Source organism: Hordeum vulgare, chromosome 5H (genome assembly GCF_904849725.1).
Source record: "Hordeum vulgare subsp. vulgare chromosome 5H, MorexV3_pseudomolecules_assembly, whole genome shotgun sequence".
NCBI lineage: Eukaryota > Viridiplantae > Streptophyta > Magnoliopsida > Poales > Poaceae > Hordeum > Hordeum vulgare.
The window spans coordinates 493,505,522-493,527,335 of NC_058522.1; the positions used below are offsets into that span (position 1 = coordinate 493,505,522).

General features: G+C 48.8%; 3 protein-coding genes across 3 annotated transcripts; 1 reads left to right on the forward strand and 2 right to left on the reverse strand.

The window, feature by feature from the left end:
* Nucleotides 1–3,532: 3,532 nt before the first annotated feature.
* Nucleotides 3,533–6,981, forward strand: LOC123399956 (formin-like protein 15). Its single transcript, XM_045094347.1, has 4 exons — nucleotides 3,533–4,936; nucleotides 5,067–5,266; nucleotides 5,391–5,635; nucleotides 5,957–6,981. Exons 1-4 carry the CDS (start codon nucleotides 3,828–3,830, stop codon nucleotides 6,770–6,772), a joined length of 2,370 nt encoding a protein of 789 aa, XP_044950282.1. The 5' UTR covers nucleotides 3,533–3,827; the 3' UTR covers nucleotides 6,773–6,981.
* A 433-nt stretch (nucleotides 6,982–7,414) lies between these two features.
* On the reverse strand, nucleotides 7,415–11,253 carry LOC123399959 (acyl-coenzyme A thioesterase 2, chloroplastic). The gene is made up of 5 exons (XM_045094349.1): nucleotides 10,603–11,253; nucleotides 9,123–9,300; nucleotides 8,525–9,012; nucleotides 7,971–8,099; nucleotides 7,415–7,845 (listed from the first exon to the last, which is right to left on the reverse strand). The coding sequence occupies exons 1-5, from the start codon at nucleotides 11,167–11,169 to the stop codon at nucleotides 7,702–7,704; spliced, it is 1,506 nt and encodes a 501-aa protein (XP_044950284.1). The 5' UTR covers nucleotides 11,170–11,253; the 3' UTR covers nucleotides 7,415–7,701.
* A 1,845-nt stretch (nucleotides 11,254–13,098) lies between these two features.
* Nucleotides 13,099–14,811, reverse strand: LOC123399957 (UDP-glucosyltransferase UGT13248-like). The gene is made up of 2 exons (XM_045094348.1): nucleotides 14,065–14,811; nucleotides 13,099–13,843 (listed from the first exon to the last, which is right to left on the reverse strand). The coding sequence occupies exons 1-2, from the start codon at nucleotides 14,722–14,724 to the stop codon at nucleotides 13,124–13,126; spliced, it is 1,380 nt and encodes a 459-aa protein (XP_044950283.1). The 5' UTR covers nucleotides 14,725–14,811; the 3' UTR covers nucleotides 13,099–13,123.
* Between the last annotated feature and the right edge of the window lie 7,003 nt (nucleotides 14,812–21,814).

A 21,814-nucleotide genomic window follows, 5' to 3' on the forward strand; every position in this document is an offset into this window, starting at 1 on the left:
TACTCGAAAAGTTACATCCGAAGGAAATAATTACCCACATCCGAGAGAACCCTCTTGAAGATTTTTAGAATCCCCAAAAACCTAACCGAAAAAAAAGTTATGATGCTTTTAAGATCTGGAGGCAAAAGAAATCGAAAAAATGCAAAAAATAAGTAAATAGTAATGGCGCACTACGCCTAGGTGCGCCACTACTATGTAGCATAGCAATGGCGCACCAGTGTAAGGTGCGCCACTGCTATTTTCCCGTGTTCACAATTCAAAAAAATAGCAATGGCACACCACTGCAAGGTGCGCCACTGCTAAGTTGAGCTAAAAGGGCCGGCCAGCCACTTACACCTTCATTCTTCTCGTCCTCTCCTCCATTCCATCTCCTCCTCTCCTTCACTCCATCTCCTCCTCTCCGGCGACCTCCTCCTCCTTCACGGTGCTCCTCCTCCGGTGACCTCCTCCTCTCCTCCTCTCCGGCGACCTCCTCCTCCCCTCCTCTCCGACGACATCCTCCTCTCCTCCTCTTCGGCGACCTCCTCCTCTCCTCCTCTCCGGTGACCTCCTCCTCTCCTCCTCTCTGGCGACCTCCTCCTCTCCGGCGACCTCCTCCTCCGGTGACCTCCTCCTCCAGCGACCTCCTCCTCTCCTCCTCTCCGGCGACCTCCTCCTCCCTCCTCTCCTGATCCTCACGGTCTCTCCTCCCTCCTCCTCTACTTCCGGCCATGTGTGGAGCTCCCCCGGCACAAAGAACGTACCAGATCCAGGTCGAGAATGAAATTTGAAAAAAAATCAGGCAACAAAAAAGGGCAAAAAAACAAGCCAAAAAAATGAGCCAGATCTAGATCCAGATCCAAATTCAAAATTCAAAAATAGCAATGGTGCACGGTGGGTGTTAGACGGTGCGCCACTACTATTTTCTCGCCTTCAAAATTCAAAAAAAATCAAAAAAAATCAAAAAAAAAGTTACCAGTGGCGCACCAGAGGTGCGCCATTGCTATTTGTTACTAGTAATGGCGCACTACAAGGTGCACCACTGTTACCTGCAATACTAATGACACACCATAGGTGCGCCATTAGTATTTGTTACTAGTGGCGTGGTAATAGTGGCGCACCTATAGTGCGCCATTAATAGCAAAAAGTGGTGCGCCACTAATAGCCTTTTTTCTAGTAGTGACTTGGAATGCTTATGTAGTACATAGTCAACTTGAAATGGATACTCTAAAATACGCAAGATAAGTGTGAGTGTTATGGATGGCCTTGCGGTAGGTAGATGTAGTGGTGTATTGATTTGGTGAAAATGTGGACTCGTGTGCGCTCTCTCACCCCAAAGATACTACTTGTAGTCGTAGTACACGTTAGCCAAGAGTCAAAACTGGCTTGCTGCAATTAAATTTCACAAGCCCTTCACTAATACTGATGCATATGTAGACAATTCTGATGTAAGTATTGTCGAGTATCTTGTACTCATGGTTGCTTAATTATGTTTTTGCATAGGAGACCTTAGTCTCACTATTGGTTTTGTACGCGAAGTTCAATGTTGATCGAATTAGCTTGGGAATCCCAAACAGAGGTCTCACTCCACCATCAATAGTCGGCTTGTTGGTAAGGCGAGAGCTTCAAGCCCGCTTTCTGGTGGCACCCCCCCCAAACAAGCACCACTCGATGAGGGGTGGGGGAGCTACAGGCCGAAAACCTTCGACCCTTCTTTCTATATGGGGGTACCCGGGGCACCTCATCTTGTCATTTTGTTGCTCATTCCCCTTAGGCCGAAGTGTTTGGCCTTTACTTCGGAGCGCCCGCTCACGTGGTAGCGCGAATCCCCTCTTTCTTCGTTTAGAAGAGTGCTGGACCTCCACAACGTCAAACCATAGAACACAACTCCTTTCGGTGGAACCCTAGGAAAGACGACTTTACCTTTTCGTAGATGGTCTGAGTTCGAGCTACTGTAGTCTCCCCCGTTGACCTTTTTTTAGATAGAATCCTCAATGAGTGGAAAGGACTCCCAAACTTGCTCCACAATACTATACCATACAGCCGCACCCTTGTGATGTGATAAGAAGAAAGCGGCCTGTCCGCCCTCTTTTCTTTTCCGCACCAAGCCTTCTTGTAAAATCGGGTGTATAGCTCAGTTGGTAGAGCATTGGGATTTTAACCTTGGGAGGGTCGTTGCAGATTTTCAGGCTCCTCCAGCCACTTTTAGTAGTGTGCTACTGCTCAAACACATTGATTGACCGGCGTGTATCCTTCTTTGTTGTTGTGTCTGTCTTATGGAGAAATGTCACACGGTGTAATGGAGTCCATGTAGCCTGCTATGACCCGTCTACACGGAGTTGATGACCGAAATGTTTCACGGTGTAATGGAGTATGTGTAGCTTGCTATGACTCGTCTACATGCAGTTGATGATCGACACCTGCATTGCTAGATTACGTATGCCTCTTCCTGTATGGACGCGTCACTTGGATTTATAACTACTCATGTCGATCCGGGTTCTCTCATATTTGAATGCTAGCGGCATATTCATATACGTGAATCAAATGACGCAAACGGTTCCGGCCAAGGTAAGGTGGCAGCCGTGGGGATTACCGTGGGTGAGAACACAAAATGATGTGATATGTTACATGCTAGATTATTATAGCGTAGGATCGAGGTCCCGACATCGACGATCATTTAGATTAGGAATTATACCTCTAGGGTCGGACGAGTTTTTAATTTTAGCTGAAATATGTCCAAAATGTAATGAATTTTGTCGATGTTTATCTAAAATCCACCGTGTTTGCGTGAATCTCTTTTGGTTTATTTGATAATCCGCCCAACTTACAGGAATTTCGTCCGGTTAGTTTAAATAATTGTTGAAATGTATGCAGACAACGTTGGATGACGGTCTCCAAACATCATGTTCATGACTTCTTGCGTTTATGGGATGCATTATTTATTGTACTAATTATTCTTTTCGTTCATAACAAAAGATATGCAAGCTTTGTGTATTTAAAAAGAAGAGGAGCACGGTTCTGAACTCGAATTGTTTGTGTGAGTTAGAACCTACAATCCTGGATTATTTGGATTTTTTTCTCTACGCACTTGATCATCACACTTACAAGGCTGACTTCAAAAGACTATCACAATTGTTTGGGGGATAACAGACATGTCCTGTGAACAGTCACAATTGTTTTCGTTTCTTCTTTTAATATCATGGCCATGCTTGGTGTCACAGGATATTTTCCCCTTTGGCAGTTTCATGGGCAAAATCCTCGATTAATCGAACATCGGATACCGGTCCACGCGGAGGCCCTCGTCAGTCCTCACACTGACCGGCGAGTAAACAATGCCACACGTAGTACTGCTGCCGGCGGCCGCCTCCATGGGAACCAGCTCGAAAGCGCAGGCAGCGCACGGCAAGGCACGGCAACGCGACGCCGACGCGACGCGATGCGCGTTGCAGTTGCACATTGCACGCGCCCCATCCATCGTTTCCGTGTGTGACACCGAAAGGCGCAAGCATCCAAAGCACACATTCCCACCCGCGACACCGCTCCGCTCCGTGGCAGTGCACCACTACCCAGGCGCCCATGCCCCCCCTCCCTCCCTTCGTCCTGCGTTCACAGCTACCTAGCTGGGCTGCCGCTGCTCACAAGCGTTCACTCTCACTGACTCGCTCCCCTCTCCCTTCTCCCACACACGCTGGCCTGAGCTCGGTCCAGCTCGCCGCAGTCTCTCTCGCCGAGCTCGCGTGAGCGATGGCGTGGTAGGTGGTAGGTGGTAGTTGGCGAGCGGGCGGGCGGGGCTTGTCGTTGTCGTCTCGGGCGTGCGCCGGCCGTTGGCCGTTTGCTTGCGCGCGCCAATGCCGATGCCGATGCCGATGCCCGCGCGGCGGCGGCGGCTGCTCGTGCTCCTGCACCTCCTCTTCCTCCTCGCCTCTTCTTGCTCCGCCTCTCTCCACCGCCGCCGCGACGGCAGCCATTACCACCAAGGGTACGGCGGGAGGAGGGGGCTGCACGAGCCGTTGTTCCCACTCGAGAGCGCGCCCGCGCTGCCGCCGCCGCCCCCCGCCCCCTTCTTCCCGTTCCTGCCCGACGCCGCGCCCCCGCAGCCGCCGACGGTGGCCAACCCCGCGCCGGCCGCCGTCGGGGTCGGTGATGCGGGCGTTAACGGCGACCCGTCGTCCTCCCTGCCGAACCCCACTGCGCCGGCCAACATGTCCTCCCTGGCCTTGCCGGTCCCCCGCAGCGCGCCGGCGCCGCTCCGTGCGTTCCTCTCCTCCCACCGCCTGCTCACCGTCCTCCTCCTCGTCACCGCCGTGGCCTCCGCCGTGCTGGCCGCCGCGCTCGTCTACCTCCTCGCGCGCCGCCGCCGCGGCCGGCCCGAGCCGCAGCCTGAAGCGTATGAAAAGCCGGCCTTGCCTAAGCCTTCGCCGGCCAAGCCCGCGCTCCACGATGATGACCAGCACCCCCGGGGCTCCACCGCCACCATCTCCAGCACCAGCTCGCCGGAGCTCCGGCCCATGCCGCCCCTGCCACGGCAGTTCCAGCAGCAGGCAAGGATGAGCCCGCTGTCAAGCCCCGTCAATGAAGACATAATAGGGGACAACCGGGCGCCGGTGGGTGTCCCACCGCCATCACCGCCGCCACCACCTCCACCACCAATGCCACCGAGCAAAGGCAACGGGAGCGCGCAAGCGGCACCTGCACCTCCAATGCCGCCCCCTCTGCTGCCGCGAGCCGGCAACGGCAGCGGCTGGCTGCCGAGGCGGCTCTCGGAGCGCCCCGCGCCCACGGTGATCAGAGCCTCGGCTGGCGCAGTCCACCCCGAGGAGTCGCCGCAGTCGGAGGAGAAGGACGTGGACGCCGGCGCGGCTGCTCTACCAAAGCTGAAGCCGCTGCACTGGGACAAGTTCCGCGCGAGCTCCGGCAGGCCGACGGTGTGGGACCAGCTCAAGGCGAGCTCATTCCGGTGAGCCCTCCCCACCGCTCTGGAGTACTTCATTTACCATACTCTGCATCATAGCTGCTGCCATGTGTTGGATCCATTTCGTTCTGAAGCTCACCGCTGCCTATTTGTTCCACTGCGTGTACTCTAACAGAGTGAACGAGGAGATGATCGAGACATTGTTCGTCTCCAACTCGACGAGGAGGATGCCCAAGAACGGATTCAAGGAGGCAAACGGCGCACCCTTCAACCAGGAGAACAAGGTGCTCGACGCCAAGAAATCGCAGAACATCGCGATCATGCTACGGGCGCTGGACGCCACCAAGGAAGAAGTGTGCAAGGCCCTGCTTGATGGTGAGAAGAGATAACACAATACCCACACACATTTCATTTTATAAACTTCCATTCTGTAAATGCTTTGTCTGATCACCCAGCTCCATGAACATTTCGCTTGTGTTGCCATTTCTTGCAAATGCAGGCCAGGCAGAGAGCCTTGGAACCGAGCTGCTGGAGATGCTGCTGAAGATGGCCCCTACCAGAGAAGAAGAGCTCAAGCTGAGAGAGTACAGGGAGGATGCTCAGTCGAAGCTCGGCCCCGCCGAGAGCTTCCTCAAAGCAGTGCTCGGGATACCGTTCGCGTTCAAGAGAGCGGAGGCGATGCTCTACATCGCCAACTTCGATTCGGAGGTCGATTACCTCAAGACCGCCTTCAAAACCCTCGAGGTACTAATCATGTCCTAACTTGTACTATAAACAGTTTTAGATGACAAAAAGGGGTCAGGCGTGCCATGACAGTGTCTCCTGAATCGAGTTAAAGGACTCTTGTTTCTGTAAAGTTGTGCTCGGCGATCTAAAGCGCCGTATGTGCCATGTTCCTATGATAATTCGCCGCATTGCGGTCTTTACCGTTTAGTGTCATCATGTAGACATGCTTGGGCACGATCATGTAATCTTGTTTAAAACTTCAAATTATTGATTCAGGGGTTCCTTGCAGCATAGAGGTAAACAGTCACTTATAAACTTTGTGATCCATTACCATTTCAGGCAGCGTGTGAGGAGCTAAGGGGCAGCAGGCTGTTCCACAAGATCTTGGATGCCGTCCTGAAGACCGGTAACCGGATGAACACCGGCACGAACCGTGGGAACGCGCACGCCTTCAAGCTCGACTCGCTCCTCAAGTTGGTCGATGTGAAGGGCACGGATGGCAAGACGACGCTCCTGCACTTCGTCATCGAGGAGATCACCAAGTCTGAGGGTGCAAACATTGTATCCACGAGCCAAACGAAAGACAAGGTGAGCGCCGTTGCAGATGATTTCCAGTGCAAGAAAGTTGGCCTGAAGATCGTGGCTAGCCTCGGCGGTGAGCTGGGCAACGTCAAGAAGGCGGCGGGAATGGACTCCGACTCGCTGGCCAGCTGCGTGTCGAAGCTCTCAGCCGGCGTGAGCAAGATCAGCGACGTCCTGCAGCTGAACCAGCAGCTGGGCTCGGACGACCGCTGCAAGAGGTTCCGTGCCTCCATCGGCGAGTTCCTGCAGAAGGCCGAAGCCGAGATCACGGCGGTGCAGGCCCAGGAGGGGCTCGCCCTCTCCCTCGTCAGGGAAACGACCGAGTTCTTCCACGGCAACTCTGCCAAGGAGGAAGGCCATCCGCTGAGGATCTTCATGGTGGTGCGCGACTTCCTCGCCGTCCTCGACCGAGTCTGCAAGGACGTCAGCAGGATGAACGAACGGACGGCGACAACAGGGGGCTTCAGCACCTCGCGCCGGGTGGAGAGCGCGGCCCTTCCTCCACGATTCAACGCTGCGGCGCAGTCCAGCAGCAGCTCCGAGGAGGAGAGCTCGTCGTCATCGTCGCAGTAGCCGTCAGTAGGGCAAGACACCTGAATGTCTCAGCTTGGAATCTGCATCCTAGCTACTGTCTAGATGAGCAGGCAATGCGGAGGACCCAACCTGTAATCATCGCTAGTATTTTGTAACTTCAGCAGATACCCCGATGTCTAGAAGAGCAGCAATGCTTGGAGTAAGTGTAGATCATCAAAGTCTATATCGTAGCAGTACTTGATTCAGCATGCTAAAGCGTCATCCGGCAGCCAATGGCCTACCAGCAAAGGTGAAAGTGTCGTTTGTACATGATGATTCAGCCATGCCAAGAATCAGTCACTCACTAGCAGTAGTACTAGACCAAATCTTTTGGCAAATTGACCGTTCTGATCTCATGATAAAAGTTCAGTGTAAAAGAAAAGAACCAATCACATGATCAAAGCAGAAGTAGCCAGTAGCCGCATTTACATTTACTTGCTGCAGTGCAGCCACCACCTTTCAGGATCTGCTGGGATTCGTCTTTTGCTTCCCATGCTGACAAGGGAATTATCCCTGCATTTCTTTCTTTCCCTCTGACCTGATGGCCTCTATCCTTGTTTACATGCTGAAACTGGCTTTCATTTTCAGCAAATAAACAAGGTGAGTTGATGCAATGCAGCCATGCCATGATGCATAATCAAATAAGAAATTGTGCGCTGGGCCTGCCATTATGTACGTATATATATAATCAATGGATTTAGCCCTCACAAAAAGCAAATTTTCGGGTCTCGAGGTTGTGGGGTTATTGTATCCTACTGTATGTGCTCCAAATAATTTCCCAAAAGAAACGCCAAAAGCTACACTTCTGCCGGTCTGGTTGCCAGCATACGCGGCTGATGTTCAAATCATGGGGTACATCTCCCACTAGTTAATGTGGCTAGTAAAAAGTTCCTAAAACTGTGGCTGGAACCAGTGACTCTGCCGAAGGATCAGTCGAACAAACCCTCCGCATCCATGCGGTTTAATATACGGCGTGCCTCTTCTTCGGTTGAGGGAACAACATTGCGGATGTTCAGTCCGTTCTTCAGCGCGTCGCTGCCGACTGAGAAGGTGAAGTGGAATGTGTTGGAGATCTGTTTGTTGGGCAAAGCCATCAGCAATGTAGTACTGTGAATGGAAGTATTCAACGAGGTACAAAGACTAGAGGTTTAGCTGCTGCAGTCACAACAGTTTGTTCTGGGCAGCAGTGTGAGATTACCTCGCTTTTTCGGAGCTCAGGCCTTGTCACATGAGCGACAACTTCGACATTTACCAGGGGCTGCCATTTATTCTCAAGCTGGGTAAACAAGACACATGATTTGAATCGAAGAAAGTCTCCAACATCCACCTGTGCTATCACAATTGGACATCGTTATTCCCCACATCCATGATCCAGTCTTACATAACACCTTTAGTGCTAATTTGAGGTAATTACCAAGAAGCAACCATGGAACGGTTTTCCTATTTAAATTCGGCACTAGTTCTAATATAGTTGTAGAAAGAGTACCTCTACTTCTTAAATTAGAAATGACGACTTGATTGTCTGAAGATACGAGCTTAATTACTCAGAAACGCACCCTCTAATATACTCCCTCCATTTTTATATATAAGGCCACCATCAAAATTACAATTTGCACAAATACAAGGTCACTAACACTAACCGATGCAATATTAATGGTGTTTGCTTCGTAGTACTAACAAAGGAGGACATTAATTATCCCTTACATGCATGTGGGAGTGAGATCATTGGCAATGGAGGGAGTAGTTACTTACCGGCTTTAAGAAGTCGACATGGTCCACCTCAAGAAAACACGGTCTCTGCCCAACAAAGGCATAGGCAGTCGAGAAAGCAAGCTCAAATGCTCGGTGCATCAAGAAACCTCCAAATATCCGTCCATACAAGTTCCGCTGTTGAGGTTGGCAGATAAGGGAGTTCTCCAGGCGAGTATCCTTCATCAATATGCTATCCCTATCAGCCAAAGCAGGAAAATCAGAGAAAACACGACCCTCTGCCAGTAAAGCCTTCAGCCTCTCAGCCTCAGCACCAAGCTTATGTACCCCCTTTTCAAGCACTCCCTTCTGTTCTTCTCTTTTCCTTTTTTTCACCTTATCCAGTGCTTCTGTCTCTTCATATAACTGCTTCTCTCTCTCGGTTTCTGGTGAAAGGCGGTTCACTGGAGCGGATTTTCCGGTCACTGAATCTCGTGCAACAAATGTGAAGTTAGCCGTCAATGCAATTGGGTCTGACTGTGTATCACCATCTGTTGCAAGTTGTAAAATGTCAGACAAGACAGTAAAAATATCTATCATACATGACAGTCGTTCAAAATCGAATAAATAAGAAGATCGATAATTTCTTTAGCAACACTACCTTGATCAATCTGAGTCACTTCAATCTGTATATCAATCGAAGAGCGGCCAACGTAAGTAACTGCCCCAACAATCTTTACTTCAGTGTCCAGACGAAGTGGCTTCATTAAGACCATCTTATCCACAGAAGCAGTAACTAACAAAAGGGGTCTTGTTGTGCTATCGTCATCTGAACAGTGCTGCGTGTCACATAAGATTTGTCAAGAAATATTCCTGCTGGATGTTAAAAACACCATAAATTAACAGATATCGGTTATCTGTTGTACATAAGTATCATTGTTATAGTACATATGTTGAACTGACAGCCTCATCATAGTTATCTGTCATCCATAAATAATCAAGTTATCAGTGTATAGTATATGTTTCCCTGCTGAGGCAGCCCCTTTGCTGTTCCTCCGCAAGCTTTACTTTCCCAAATAAGTTGTATCAGACATATTTGTTTTCGTTGTTATTCAATGGAGCTGGGGCTGGAGCTTTTTCCCTCTAAAAATTGTATAGTAGTATATGTTGAACTGACAGCCTGGAAGGAATGCTACTTATGCCGTTGTTCAAAAGGAAAGGAAAGCAATCTTTCAAGAAAAGAAGGAAAGGAAAGCTACTAAAGGCCTTACTTATTTAACAGTTTGTACCATTGAGCTACCTAAAGGGTGTGTAGCCTCTGCTGCTTCCATTACCAAACTGACGCAATCCTGATTCAGCATGGTTAATTACTCGTTCCAGTTTCAAACGTGTGATACAGTGATATTCTCTGGATGTACCGAGTAGTGAATACATCCGGATGAATCATGCATCTTAGTTGTTAGAATCTGAACCGTTGGCAACTTTTGTGAGAGGAATCAGATTCAGGAAATCTGAACATTTCCATGAGCACCTAGAAACAACAGATACCCCGAATCCTGGCTTCTGCTTAATATTTACTTACGTATAATATACAGCCAGTGCCAGTTCAGTTGTCAAGTCAGTTAATTGTGAGTTGTGACAACGAGTCAACAAGCTATATCATTACAGAGCAGAACTTTGCCATTTCTACGGGCACCTAAAATATCTGACCAACACGACTGCAAAATACTACAGATGATCTCAGAGGCAAGGCGGTGGAGTGTGTGTGTGTGGGGGGGGGGGGGGGGGGGGGGATGCTAAGGAACGCCCTATTTTAGTTGGAAAATGGTTTGTATATTTGGTTTAGTTGCAGTATTATGATGGCAATGGAATACCCTGTTTTAGATGGAAGGTTATTCTGCAATTTGGGTCTTGTTTTGGCTGCGAAATGAGTAATCTTGCAATAGATGATAATGCATTATTCTTGTTTTCTGACGAAGCTGGATCATGATGCAACCTTTCCTCTGAAATAAAAGGGATTACCATTTTCTCTCGCAATCACATCGAACGTCCCCAATGCCTGAAGTTTTATGGAACAGGACATTTTCCCTGATTCGATGTGAAATGATTAACAAATAGAGGGAGGATCGCAATTATAATACCTTGACGGCGATGGTGCCGGCGAGGGCGTCCAGGTCCTCGAGCAGCTTGCCGATGCGCACCTCGTTCCAGGGGTCGCGGTACTGCTCGCGGAGGATGTCGTCGGTGGCGAACTTGTAGACGATGGTGGTCCGGCTCTGCGCGGGGGTCTTGGTGAGCAGCTCCGTCTGCGGGCCCGCCTCGGCGTTGCCCCCGGCGTCCATCTTGCGCTCGAAGATGCTGGACCGCGCCTCCCACAGCGCGTTGGTGACCGGCGAGTGGTACATCCCGGGCCACAGGCTGAGCGGCTTCCGCGCCGACCCGCCCGCGTCGATCGCCGCGCCTCCGGCCCCGGCCCCGCCGCCGCGGAGGTGGGAGAACACCTTGATCGGGGAGTCCATGGGCGCCGGCGCCGGCTCCTGGCCCGACGGATCCCCACTGCCCGACGACGACGACGAAGACGCGGCCCTCGATCCGACCCGCGGGACCCGGTGCGCGGACGGTTCGAGGAGGTGGGGTGAGGAGGAGGTGGCGCGGAGGAGGAGGGTTCTGGAGAGCAGCGACGTCGCTGTCGAGGATCTCATGGCCATGGCGATCCCGAGGCGGCTCCGGCCATGTGGGAAGATGACGGAGGTTTGATGGCGAGTTGGTGCGGCCAAGGTGCGGTGGAAAGTAGGACGGACACGCCTAAAGCGGAGCCAGCGGTCGTCGGATCTTTCCTGGCCGTCGGATCTCGAGTGCTGGTGTGGACTTCCTGCGCAGGCCCGTTGGATCTTCCACGGTTAACTGTGGCGGGCGATCCAGAAAGCACCTGTGCCTGTCATGGTGGAATAATTTCTTCTGTTTTTGGAGAGTACATGGTGGAATAATAATTTCTAGAAGGCGGCTGCTATAAATCATCCGGTTCTTTGGTCATCGGGTCCGTCCCGTGGAGTGGAGTTGTGAGATTCGTCGAACGCGCGCCTTGCTGTCATCTCATCTCGTGTGCGGAGGAGCAACGATGCACGTTGTCATGGGAGAATAGCGGCGTTTTGCTCGAAGCTGACGCCCCCATCCACCAGCGGAGCTCTTCGTTCACAGCTCCCACCACACCCTCGTCTCCTCCTGCATCATTCTGTCGCGCGGCCCCAACTTGTAGCAACAACAACGCACTGATTCCTCCATTGCAGTGCCAAACCCGGAGCGGTGGTGCTCCATCATAGCCCGTCGCAGCTTCATCGCTGCATCGACGGAAGCCTGCGATGCTTCATTGCAACACCAACACCGGCACGGCGATGCTCCGTCGCATCACCAACGGTCGTCGTAGTTTCTTTGAAGCACAAACGGAAGCCTATGATGCTTCATCATATCCGTACATCCCCCACTTCGATTCGTAACTAGGATATTTCAATGGGTACCTTCCAGCGCACGAGTTAAGATCATAGTCTCGTCCCAACACAAATACATGGTAATAAGCATTAATGACATCATATCCGTACCACTTTTTATTGTAAGTGTTCAACTCAAGGTTATTTATTTACATCCGGACAAAAGCTGGAATTGTTTCTAGGAAAAAAAGTTTGCTAGAGACCCTGGCTTCAAAGGGACCTTTCCCTCGTGGGTTTGATAACTCAGGGTCACCTCTGGGGAAACATGTGTGGGTATTTTCTGTTCCATTTGTAGGTCACTAAAATGAAGTATCAAGCATTTTTCTGACGTCGTTGTGTGGGAGGAGTTGAGTGTTCCTAGTCTTTGTGTTTAGAGTTTTTATTCAAGTTTGTTTCGGTTTTTGTTTGTGTTTTATTTTTATTTTTAATTTCGTTGCAAGTCTTGTCAGTTGAAAAATCCCTCAAAAAATTACCATGACACATAATCTTGAAAGTTTTGCTACTCCTAGCAATAACATTATGCGTGAATCCATAACACAACCTGCGATTGCTGCTACCGAATATGAGATCAAACTGAAATTAGTTTTCATGGTTCAACATGACCAATTTGTAGGCTCTCTGCTTCTGAAGATGTCGGTATGCACTTGCATAATTTAACTGAATTGTGCAACATGACACGCATTAGAGATTATGACCCTCACGCTTTAGAGAACTCGAGACCTTTTTATTCTGATTCTGAAAAAGTGCTCGAGATCATTTTGCCACAGTGGAGTGCAGCGGCTTCGACAGTGGAGTGCAGCGGCTGTGTGCCATCCGCTCGTAGAGAAAGATCATCTGAAGTTCATTTGAAAAAAATATCCTGAAAACATCTACTAACAGAAACCAGAAAATCGTGGTGTCTTTTTCTGCATGGGAGAAACGTGGAGATATTTTTACAGCGTTCTAGGATTTCGGAGAATGCAGACAAATAGTTCAAAGCTGCTGTCGAGTTGATCGAAATCGGAAGAAGAACTCGACCAGATAAATAAACGAGCTCACCATGGTTTAAACTATTTTTGAAGCTAGCCAACAATCGGCCGTTGCCATCTGCTAAAAAACAAATCAAGTGTTGCATCAGAGACCATCAAACCACACAAACACAAACCCCAACAGTCTGATTCTGAAAAAGTGCTCGAGATCATTTTGCCACGCGATATTTGGAGAGGAAATCGGCGATGTTGCGGTCGGAGCTGCCGCCCTCGCTCACGGCGGCCTTGGCCTTCTCCCTCCACTCCGACGCCCTCCTCCTGTACCCCTTGCCGCACATCACGTCCTTCACGCACCTCTCCACCTCCCCCCTCCTCACCACCCCGCCGGCGTCCGGCCGCGCGCGCACGCCGACGCGCCACACGTCCTCGATGTACTTGGCGTTGGTCGGCTGGTCCGACCACTGCGGCACGGCCACCATCGGCACGCCGGCGCTCAGCGCCTCCACGGTGGAGTTCCAGCCGCAGTGCGTCACGAAGCACCCCACGGCGCCGTGCGCCAGCACCTCCAGCTGCGGGCACCACGGCACGATCAGGTCCCCGCGCGCCGCCGCCCTCGCCGAGAAGCCCTCGGGCAGCTTGGCGGTCTCCGTTGCCCTGACCACCCACAGGAATGGGCTGCCGCTGTCGCGGAGGCCCTCGGCGACCTCGGCCATCTGGTCCGGCCCCGGCGCCACGATGCTGCCGAAGGAGGCGTACACGACGGAGCCCGGCGGGCGCGCGTCGAGCCAAGACTTGGTCACGGCCGTCATCGGGGTGTGCAGGTGGAAGCCGTAGGACGCGTCGTCGGGCAGGCGGTTGTCCAGGTACGCCGACGGCACCGTCGGCCCGATCGTCCTGGCCCCCACCGTCGACGCCAGGTACCCCGCTTCCTGCACATACGTACGTAAGCACACGGACGTAGCCGGTGTCGTCAGTGCAAGTGCTTGGAGTCAATTATAATGGCAGTAGACGTCAATTGATTGCACGTTGCAAGCGACGTGCTTGCACGTCTGCTGCCTGCATGCAACGCGCGCCCTGGCATTGAGCGCACGTAAGCTAGCTCTGCGCGGCATATGATGCCAAGGGCGGATTCGCGTGGCCAGGCGCTCACCTGAGGCTCCAGGTCGAAGAAGGAGTTGACGAACACGTGTTCCACGGCGTCGAGCCCGACGAACTGGTTCATGAGCATGTCGCGGAGGGACGGGTGGTGCGCGTCGGTGTCGGTCAGGAACGTCGGCACGTCGGCGGCGCCGAGCCGGGACGACAGTCCGGGGAGCTCGAGGCTGGAGCCCCCCTCGCGCACCGGCACCGGCATGCGTCCGGCCCGCGCGTGCGTGTACACGATGTCCACGGCGCACGTCTGGGTGAGCACCGCCGCGCACGCCGCCCCGTGCCGCCGTGCCAGGGGCACCACCCATGGCATGAACGTGTCGTACACCACCACGCGCACGGGCCGGCCCCGCGCCGCCTCTGACCGGAGGAGCTCGTCCAGCGCCTCGGACCCGGCCGCCTCCAGCCGCTGGAAGTAGGGGCCCTTGTGCCCGCCGAGCTCAGCGGGCCCGCCGACGTCACAGCCGTCGGAGAAGACGGCGACGTGCACCGAGCCCGGGGACGGCTTGGTGGAGCCGACGACGAACCGGGTCGCCGCGACGGTGCACCGGACCCCGCCGTGGCCGGCGAGACGCTTGCCGAACTGCAGGATCGGGTTGAGGTGGCCCTGGGCCGGGTACGGGACGAGGAGGATGTGGGTGGTTTCGTCGGCGTGCACCATGGCTACGGGGGTGCGGTTAATCAGCGAGCTCTGGGGAGCTTCTTGGCTGATGCGAGTGCTTGTGTGGGGAGGACGAGATCGAGATGGACGCTGGGTATAAATGGAGAAAGGATTAGGTGTATTATACCTGGCCAAACGACCTACGTACACAGCTGGGGTTCCAAAAGGAAACTTGTACACTAGCTCAGAGTGTATGTGCAGTTGCAGCGTCTCTTCATTCCGTAGAGACGGTTGTTACTTTCCTAAACAAGGAGGTTTTACTGATTTAGACAACACCTTCCAGGTTTAACCATAAAACGCCAAATGCAATTTGTGTGGGCAAAATGCTTCTCACGAGCTTCCTCCACCCGTTGCCATTGCACCGAGATGCTTGATTGCTTGGGCCCATCGGCTTATATCCTTGCTTCACAATAGTGCCTCTTGCATCCAACATCCATTTCTAAGCCCACGCAAAACTGCATCCGGTAATAAAAAAAATCATGATAGCTAATTTGATGCGTGAGATGTGTTTCAAATTTTAGATCATTTGAACATATGAGTAGCGCTAAGCAAAAAAAGATAAATTGAATCAGAAAAATACATGAACACTATTTTTTTTTATAAACCTTATATTTGTCTTTTTTGTCGAGAGGTACTCAAATATTCAAATGATCTGAAATCTGGAGCGCACATCACACACCAAATTATCTACCATGCTATTTGTTTTTTGAATTTTTCTAGTATTTGTTTTGATTTTTTTTCTTCAGCGCTGGTGCAGATGAGTGTGGGCACCGAATCGCTGCTCTCCTCTTGCTTCTTCTTTGTATTGTCTCGGGATGGCTGCTTACTTTCATCTTTCTACTAACTGCCTCCCTTCATCCGAAATTACTTGTCGCAAAAATAGATAAGCAATTCCGGAGGGAGAGACGGAGGTGGCAACAACATTGTGATGGGCAAGGAGATGTGGTAATGGTAGGAGAAGATGGTTAGGAAGAGGGGCTGTCAGAGATCATCGAAAGGCTCTAAGCAGTGGGTTGGTAACGCGCGGAATTTCGAGGACGATAAACCACTAAGGAGGCAGAGAAGTAAGTCGGGGCTAGGTTAAACTTGGATAGCTGACATTTAAAAGGATGGCGTGGATGGATGGATTGTGTGATCTTGATGACACGATCCACAAAATATCTTGAATGGTCTTTGTATTTTCATCAAAAAAAAGTTTATGCACCTTCAAATTTGTACATTCTTATTTTGCAAATAGGTTAGTTGGCATCGGGCCTTGGAAAAAATCCCAGCTAGATCTAAGATGAACTTGAACTCCGAGTCACTCCTAAAAAGAGACAGCCGGTCATCTAATGACTTTATTTATTTAGGAAAATTAGTGGAATTAATCAAAATTGTAGACTTAAGGTTAGTATGGAAAGGCATTCTGCTATGGAGCCGGTGCTCTCCTTGGTTTGCTTATGTATCTTTGCCCAATGTGAATAGGTTGTTCTGATAGAAATTGCAGCTTTTTATAATCCTAAGTATGCGCTTTTTCTTTCTTCAAATAAGTTCAAATAGTTTATCACTGTAATGCATGTAGCCAAATTATTGCTACAACTCTATATATGTAATCGCTTCATTTCATAATACACCACATATTAGTTTTGTCACAAGTCAAACTAAGTATTTTCTTTTCCGAACACATAAAGTTTGACAAAGTAGGAAGGAACTACTAGCATGCAATGTATCTTGAAATTAATGGAGGGAATCCTTTTGACTAATATGCTTTTCGCAAAGAACAACACATGTAATAGTATTGTCGGCAATTCATTTTTATAATAAAAACTCTAAAGGCGTGTACAATGGTTGATAAGATAGTCTTATCTTAAATCTTCTATGCAATTTAGAGATGACAAAAAAATAGTCTACAATGGGTCGTCTCTTAGCCTTATCTTTTATAATTAGTTGTTCCTAAAAACATGATGAGACATATTATGATAAAAGATCACCTCTTGTTTTCTCTTAAATAAGAGAGGCAAAGCCTTTTTTCGAGTTATCTCTCCTTCACCTCATAATTTATCCTATGTGACACTTCTAAAATAACACCATTGTACTCGTGCACATATAATTGTAATACGTTTTCACATGTGTTGCATTTGCGCTGATCCCGAGATACTACATTGACCAAGCTTTTTTTAGACAATGGTTGAATCATGCTCCAAGATGCGCAGAGAACCAGGAGTACATTGACTATTTTTTGTTCTGCAGGAACGACATTGACTGTTGACGAGAATAGATGGATGACTGGGTCACAGGAAACTAGGGAAGTATAAAACTAAATTGTACTTCCTCGTTCCCAAATATATATTTTTTAAGATATTTCATCAAGTGACAGGCAGAGCGAGAACTAAAAAGATTTATACTTAGAGGGTGTTTGTTTTTAGGGACTTATTGATTTTGGGACTTAAAAAAGTCCGTAAAAGTCCCACCTAAACCAAACACAAGGGACTTATTGTGACTTATTATGGTGATTTGAGACTTATCAAATAAGACTCTCTAGTAGGAGCTTATTGGGACTTATTGCTGGTTAGGCCCGTGGAAAAAGTCTCCCGCATCGATCCAGTGGCCGCCGCCCTACACCTCGTCGCTCGCACCGCCCTACCCCTCGCCGGTCGCCGCCCCAATCGCCGCCGGCCCACCGGTCCGTCGCCGCCCCGCCCCGTCGCCGCCCCCGCCCCGTCGCCGCCCGATCGCCGCCCGGTCGAACAAGTGTTATGAACAATTGTTATTTCGGTTGTCACTATTCTGCAATTCATTTGTATGAACAAGGGTTATGTGAACAAGTGTATTTTATTAGGTGCAACATGGACTTATAAGTCCCTGTAAACAAACAGATAGGGACTCGTAAGTCCCTGTAAACAAACAGGTAGGGATTTATAACTTATAAGTTGGGATTTTAAAAAGTCCTAGGACTTATGAAACAAACAGGGCCTTAAGAACGGACGGAGGACCTTGAGAGAAAATTAAAACTGTCCATGGAGCCTTTGGTGTTTGGTCGCTAAGCCCGAACGTGCCAGCCGAGACGTGACCAGTCGACGAAGCACGAGGACAGACCAGGGGCCTGCATGTGATGTCGTACTTGAAAGCAGGCACTAATTAATTTACGCGGAGCATGCATGCATGCATAGAGTACATGAGATGCCGGCGCCGAGATGTTGGAACGCCCATGTCGATGTTTCAACGACGAGGCCAACCGTGCCACGCCCATGCATCATGCATGTGTCGATTATGAGACAGAAGTGCGAACGCACGTGTAATTTTAATTTAACCTCGATGGAGAAGAAGGTCGATGAAGGGTCATGTCTTGTCATTTGCTACAGGGACGTTCGTATTATGAAGCCATTGCTACGTCAAGTCGATTCCCCCGGGCACATGCATGCATAGCCTGAGAGCCTAGGTAGCATGTGTCGGTGGCTTCGTCCTCAAGGAATTATACCATGCGGTACGTAGATCGAGCGCTGCACGCTAATTTTGCCGCCGGGCCGGTTATTCGATTCAAACGCTGCATGTGTCAAGGAATTATATATACCAGCCCAGCCTGAGAGAGAACCTGCTGGAGCATGCAGACTCTCTTTCAAGTGCCCCACACAAAAGCCATGCCATCGTCGTCAACCTCCGATGAAACAGTACCACCGACGTAGATGGCCGGAAACCTACATGCGGCCGTTTTCTTGGGCGCCGCGAGCTGGATATATACCTTGGCCTTTTGTTTACTAGTTCTCGCTCTGCCTGTCACTCGATGACGTCGCCTCGTTGCTGTCATCAGTGACATGCACGGTGCTGTTGACACAGCAACCCCGCCCTTTTTCCGTTTACCGGCTAGCTGTTTCAACGGAGACTTCCGGTTGCAATGGAGCGCATGCGATCGAGTCGCTCATTAGTCATTACTTTCCGGATCTCAAGGCGTAAGATTTCCCAAAATTGACCCGGTCCCAGTCCTCCCATTTGACTTTTTTATCTTTCAAAATGTTACTCCAAAAAAATAATCATGCGAAAACAAATAAAATTTTGATGCTTATGTATAGGATTTGCCACATGAAAATTATCATGCAGCGTAAAAAATTACCAGCATAAATTGTTGTGTTCCAGGGACTAATTGTCGCGCGCTCAATTGAGAACTAACGAACCCCGGTCTCTCCCTCACCTTTGACAAACTGAGGAAAGATGATACATAAACAAAACATAATAGCAAGTTATGTGTAATATTTTTATATTTATGGTAGAATTTGTATTTATTACAATTAGTTTCTCACATTACTGATTTGCAGTTGCGGACCTAGCCTTTGACCCATGGGGTGCCAACCTTACACTCACAATAAAAATGTCATGTATAACCATAAAAAATGTCAGCTTTGCATTTTTAATCCTATAATACATATAGAATTAAAAAATGTCATGTATAACCATAAAAGTCTCTTGCTTCATTTTTCTTCATCGTTCGTTGGTTGGTTTTTCAATTTTTTTATGACCCTAGGGGTCGCACGAGCACCGCATCAGGGATCAATGTCGAAATATCACAGCGGTAGGGAGGCGAGGATGGTAACCATGGAAGTGATATTGCCAGGGAGCACAAACAAGTCGATAATGGAAGCAGTTGGGGCAAGGGTTGGTCCCTTCCCTCCAACTGACGTATTGGCGTTGAGATGGGGGGGGGGGGGGCATGGATCTGTAAGAGTTCTATGTTTTTCGTCAACGTCCTGTGTCCGTTTTTGAGAATAAAATTAATCTCGTTCTTTTGGCGGTACCATGAGGTTGGAAAGTTTTGTGTCCTCGTGGATTTGATTATTCAAACCTGATGAGTTTATGTTGGTGTGTCAAGATTTGTCTGTTGATTTGATTCTAGGTGAATTTTTTCATCGACGCTATGGTGAAGATATTATGATTCGACAGCCCAAGAATCATCCCCAGCCCAAGAATTTCCATCAATCAAGGCTTCCTATATTTTTGGATCGGCAAGTCAAGGTGGTTTCAAAAACCATTATTGGTAATGTTCTTGTGGGTGAAAGAGAGACAATGTCATTGCTTTGGTCCAATTGCAGCATATTTATCGAAGTCTTGAGAGTGTTTTTCTAGCAGAGATTTATACCACACAGAAGGTATTTCCAAGATCTTATTGTAATTATTAGTCATAAGAGTTACTTTGTATTTTCCTAGATTTCAGATCCAAATCGGTGTATCTGTAATTGTTACGAGTATAAATAAAATTAAAGGTGTTTCTAACAAAATAAAGTCCTATATATCAAAGACATGGATGGTATGACCGTTGGATCTTAATGTGATGATCCACAACACATCTGAATACACCCCTTAGTTTTTGCAACAACAATAAAAAAACACGTGAATTTACAATGTACATATGTACCACACAAAACCTTGAGCAAAGTCTAAGCGGCTCTGAAGCTGAACTCTGTAACCATCCATCTCTGATGTATGCTTTTGGGGGAAATCTCTGATTGGACGTTTGAAGTTCAACGATTGCGTTGATCCTCCTTAGAGGTATTTTCTTGGAGGTGGGCATTGGTTTGCAGACTATTTGTGAAAATGACGAGGTAAAATTGTCGTCTTTCCGTTATTTTTTTTTTTTGTACTAGACCGAGCATGCTCACTTCCCCTTAGTGAGATCTACCCACCCGAGTTCATTCTGAACATCATTCGGTTCAATATTCCGAAGGTGCACATATGAGTGTGTGCGTTCATAGAGGTGACTGTCTATCCATGTATGTGAGCGTCTATCTTTATGAAAAACCATTTAAATGTCGTATGAGATCTACCCACACTGTTTTACTTTTGCAACATTGACAACATAATCAATCTTGTATTGTACTCCCTCCATTTCATTTGTAGTGCATATATTCTTTGTATTGATATATCAAACTTAAACTTTGACCAAGTCTATAGAGAAAATATATGCATCTAAAATACCAAAAAAATATGAATACATATATCACGATACATATTTTAATATTGTATTTATTTGACATGTGTCATATTGACTATTTCTTTGTTATATCTAGTAAAAGTCTATGAGGTTGACTTTTCCAAAAAATCTATAAGAACTAAATAAGGACAATAATATTTTGCAACATTGGCAACATAATCAATATCATATTTTACTCCCTTCATTTCATTGTCTAGTGCATGTACATTTTTTGAAAAGCAAAATTCAAAAACTTTGACCAAGTTTTTAAAGAAAAATACCTACTTCCAAAATACCAAAGAAATATCATTGGATATGCCATGAGACATATTTTTATATTGCATTTGTTTGATATACTTTTTGTTGATTTTTTCCACGGTATATTTGGTCAAAGCCTATGACGTTTTGACTTTTCGTAAAAAACAATATTCACTGCATCAATGAAACGTCTTATAAAAGTTTAGAGAGGGAGTATATTGTATTGTATACATGATCGAATTTTCAGTCTAAGAAAAAAAAAACGTCATGTTACAGAGGCGAAAACGATCATATTACCTCCATTCCTCCAAGAGGCAAAAACGATCCCATTCATCCGTATATGCATGGATCCCTGCCCGTCATTAACTCCTGGGTGCTACGTATAGGAAATGTGGAGCGTTGCGTTTCATGAACACGAGCACACGAGGCACATGCATGCGTAGGGTGCAGCGCTCTGCTGGCGACGACGTTGATACTGCAAGCAACAACCCCAACCAGTACGTATGCGTACGGTGCGGCTACTGCAGCTGGCGACGTGCATGGCCGGCCGTGGATATATGTGTACATCTCGCTTCACAAGCATATGTATATGGTGCTCATGCTGGCGGCCGTGGCGTCCAAACTAGGACGTGCATGCAAAACGTGTGCGGCCACATGCACGACACGTTCGGACACGTCTGAACATGCACGTACGTATCTCATAGAGCAGCATGACTGTGTCGGTGGTGGCTTGGTGCTCAACTCAAGGATGGATCTTGCCTGCAAAGAGACGGGAAGGCGTACGTTTTGGACGATGATGTGGTGTGTAGAGCGACACGATCGACGATCGGATCGGTGTCCCGCGTCTCGTCGTGTCGTTAATTACGCTGTCGAATTTCGTTACGGCGTACTGAC

Bases quoted from the DNA above. Each gene is read 5' to 3' on its own strand.
- LOC123399956 (XM_045094347.1), top strand. From the start codon at position 3,828: ATGCCGATGCCGATGCCGATGCCCGCGCGGCGGCGGCGGCTGCTCGTG. The intron at 4,937-5,066 runs GTGAGCCCTCCC...GTACTCTAACAG, and splicing joins CTCAAGGCGAGCTCATTCCG to AGTGAACGAGGAGATGATCG. The intron at 5,267-5,390 runs GTGAGAAGAGAT...TTGCAAATGCAG, and splicing joins GTGCAAGGCCCTGCTTGATG to GCCAGGCAGAGAGCCTTGGA.
- LOC123399959 (XM_045094349.1), bottom strand. From the start codon at position 11,169: ATGGCCATGAGATCCTCGACAGCGACGTCGCTGCTCTCCAGAACCCTC. The intron at 9,013-9,122 runs GTAGTGTTGCTA...AACTTGCAACAG, and splicing joins AGTGACTCAGATTGATCAAG to ATGGTGATACACAGTCAGAC. The intron at 8,100-8,524 runs GTAAGTAACTAC...GTGATAGCACAG, and splicing joins ATGTCGACTTCTTAAAGCCG to GTGGATGTTGGAGACTTTCT.
- LOC123399957 (XM_045094348.1), bottom strand. From the start codon at position 14,724: ATGGTGCACGCCGACGAAACCACCCACATCCTCCTCGTCCCGTACCCG. The intron at 13,844-14,064 runs GTGAGCGCCTGG...ACGTATGTGCAG, and splicing joins TCTTCGACCTGGAGCCTCAG to GAAGCGGGGTACCTGGCGTC.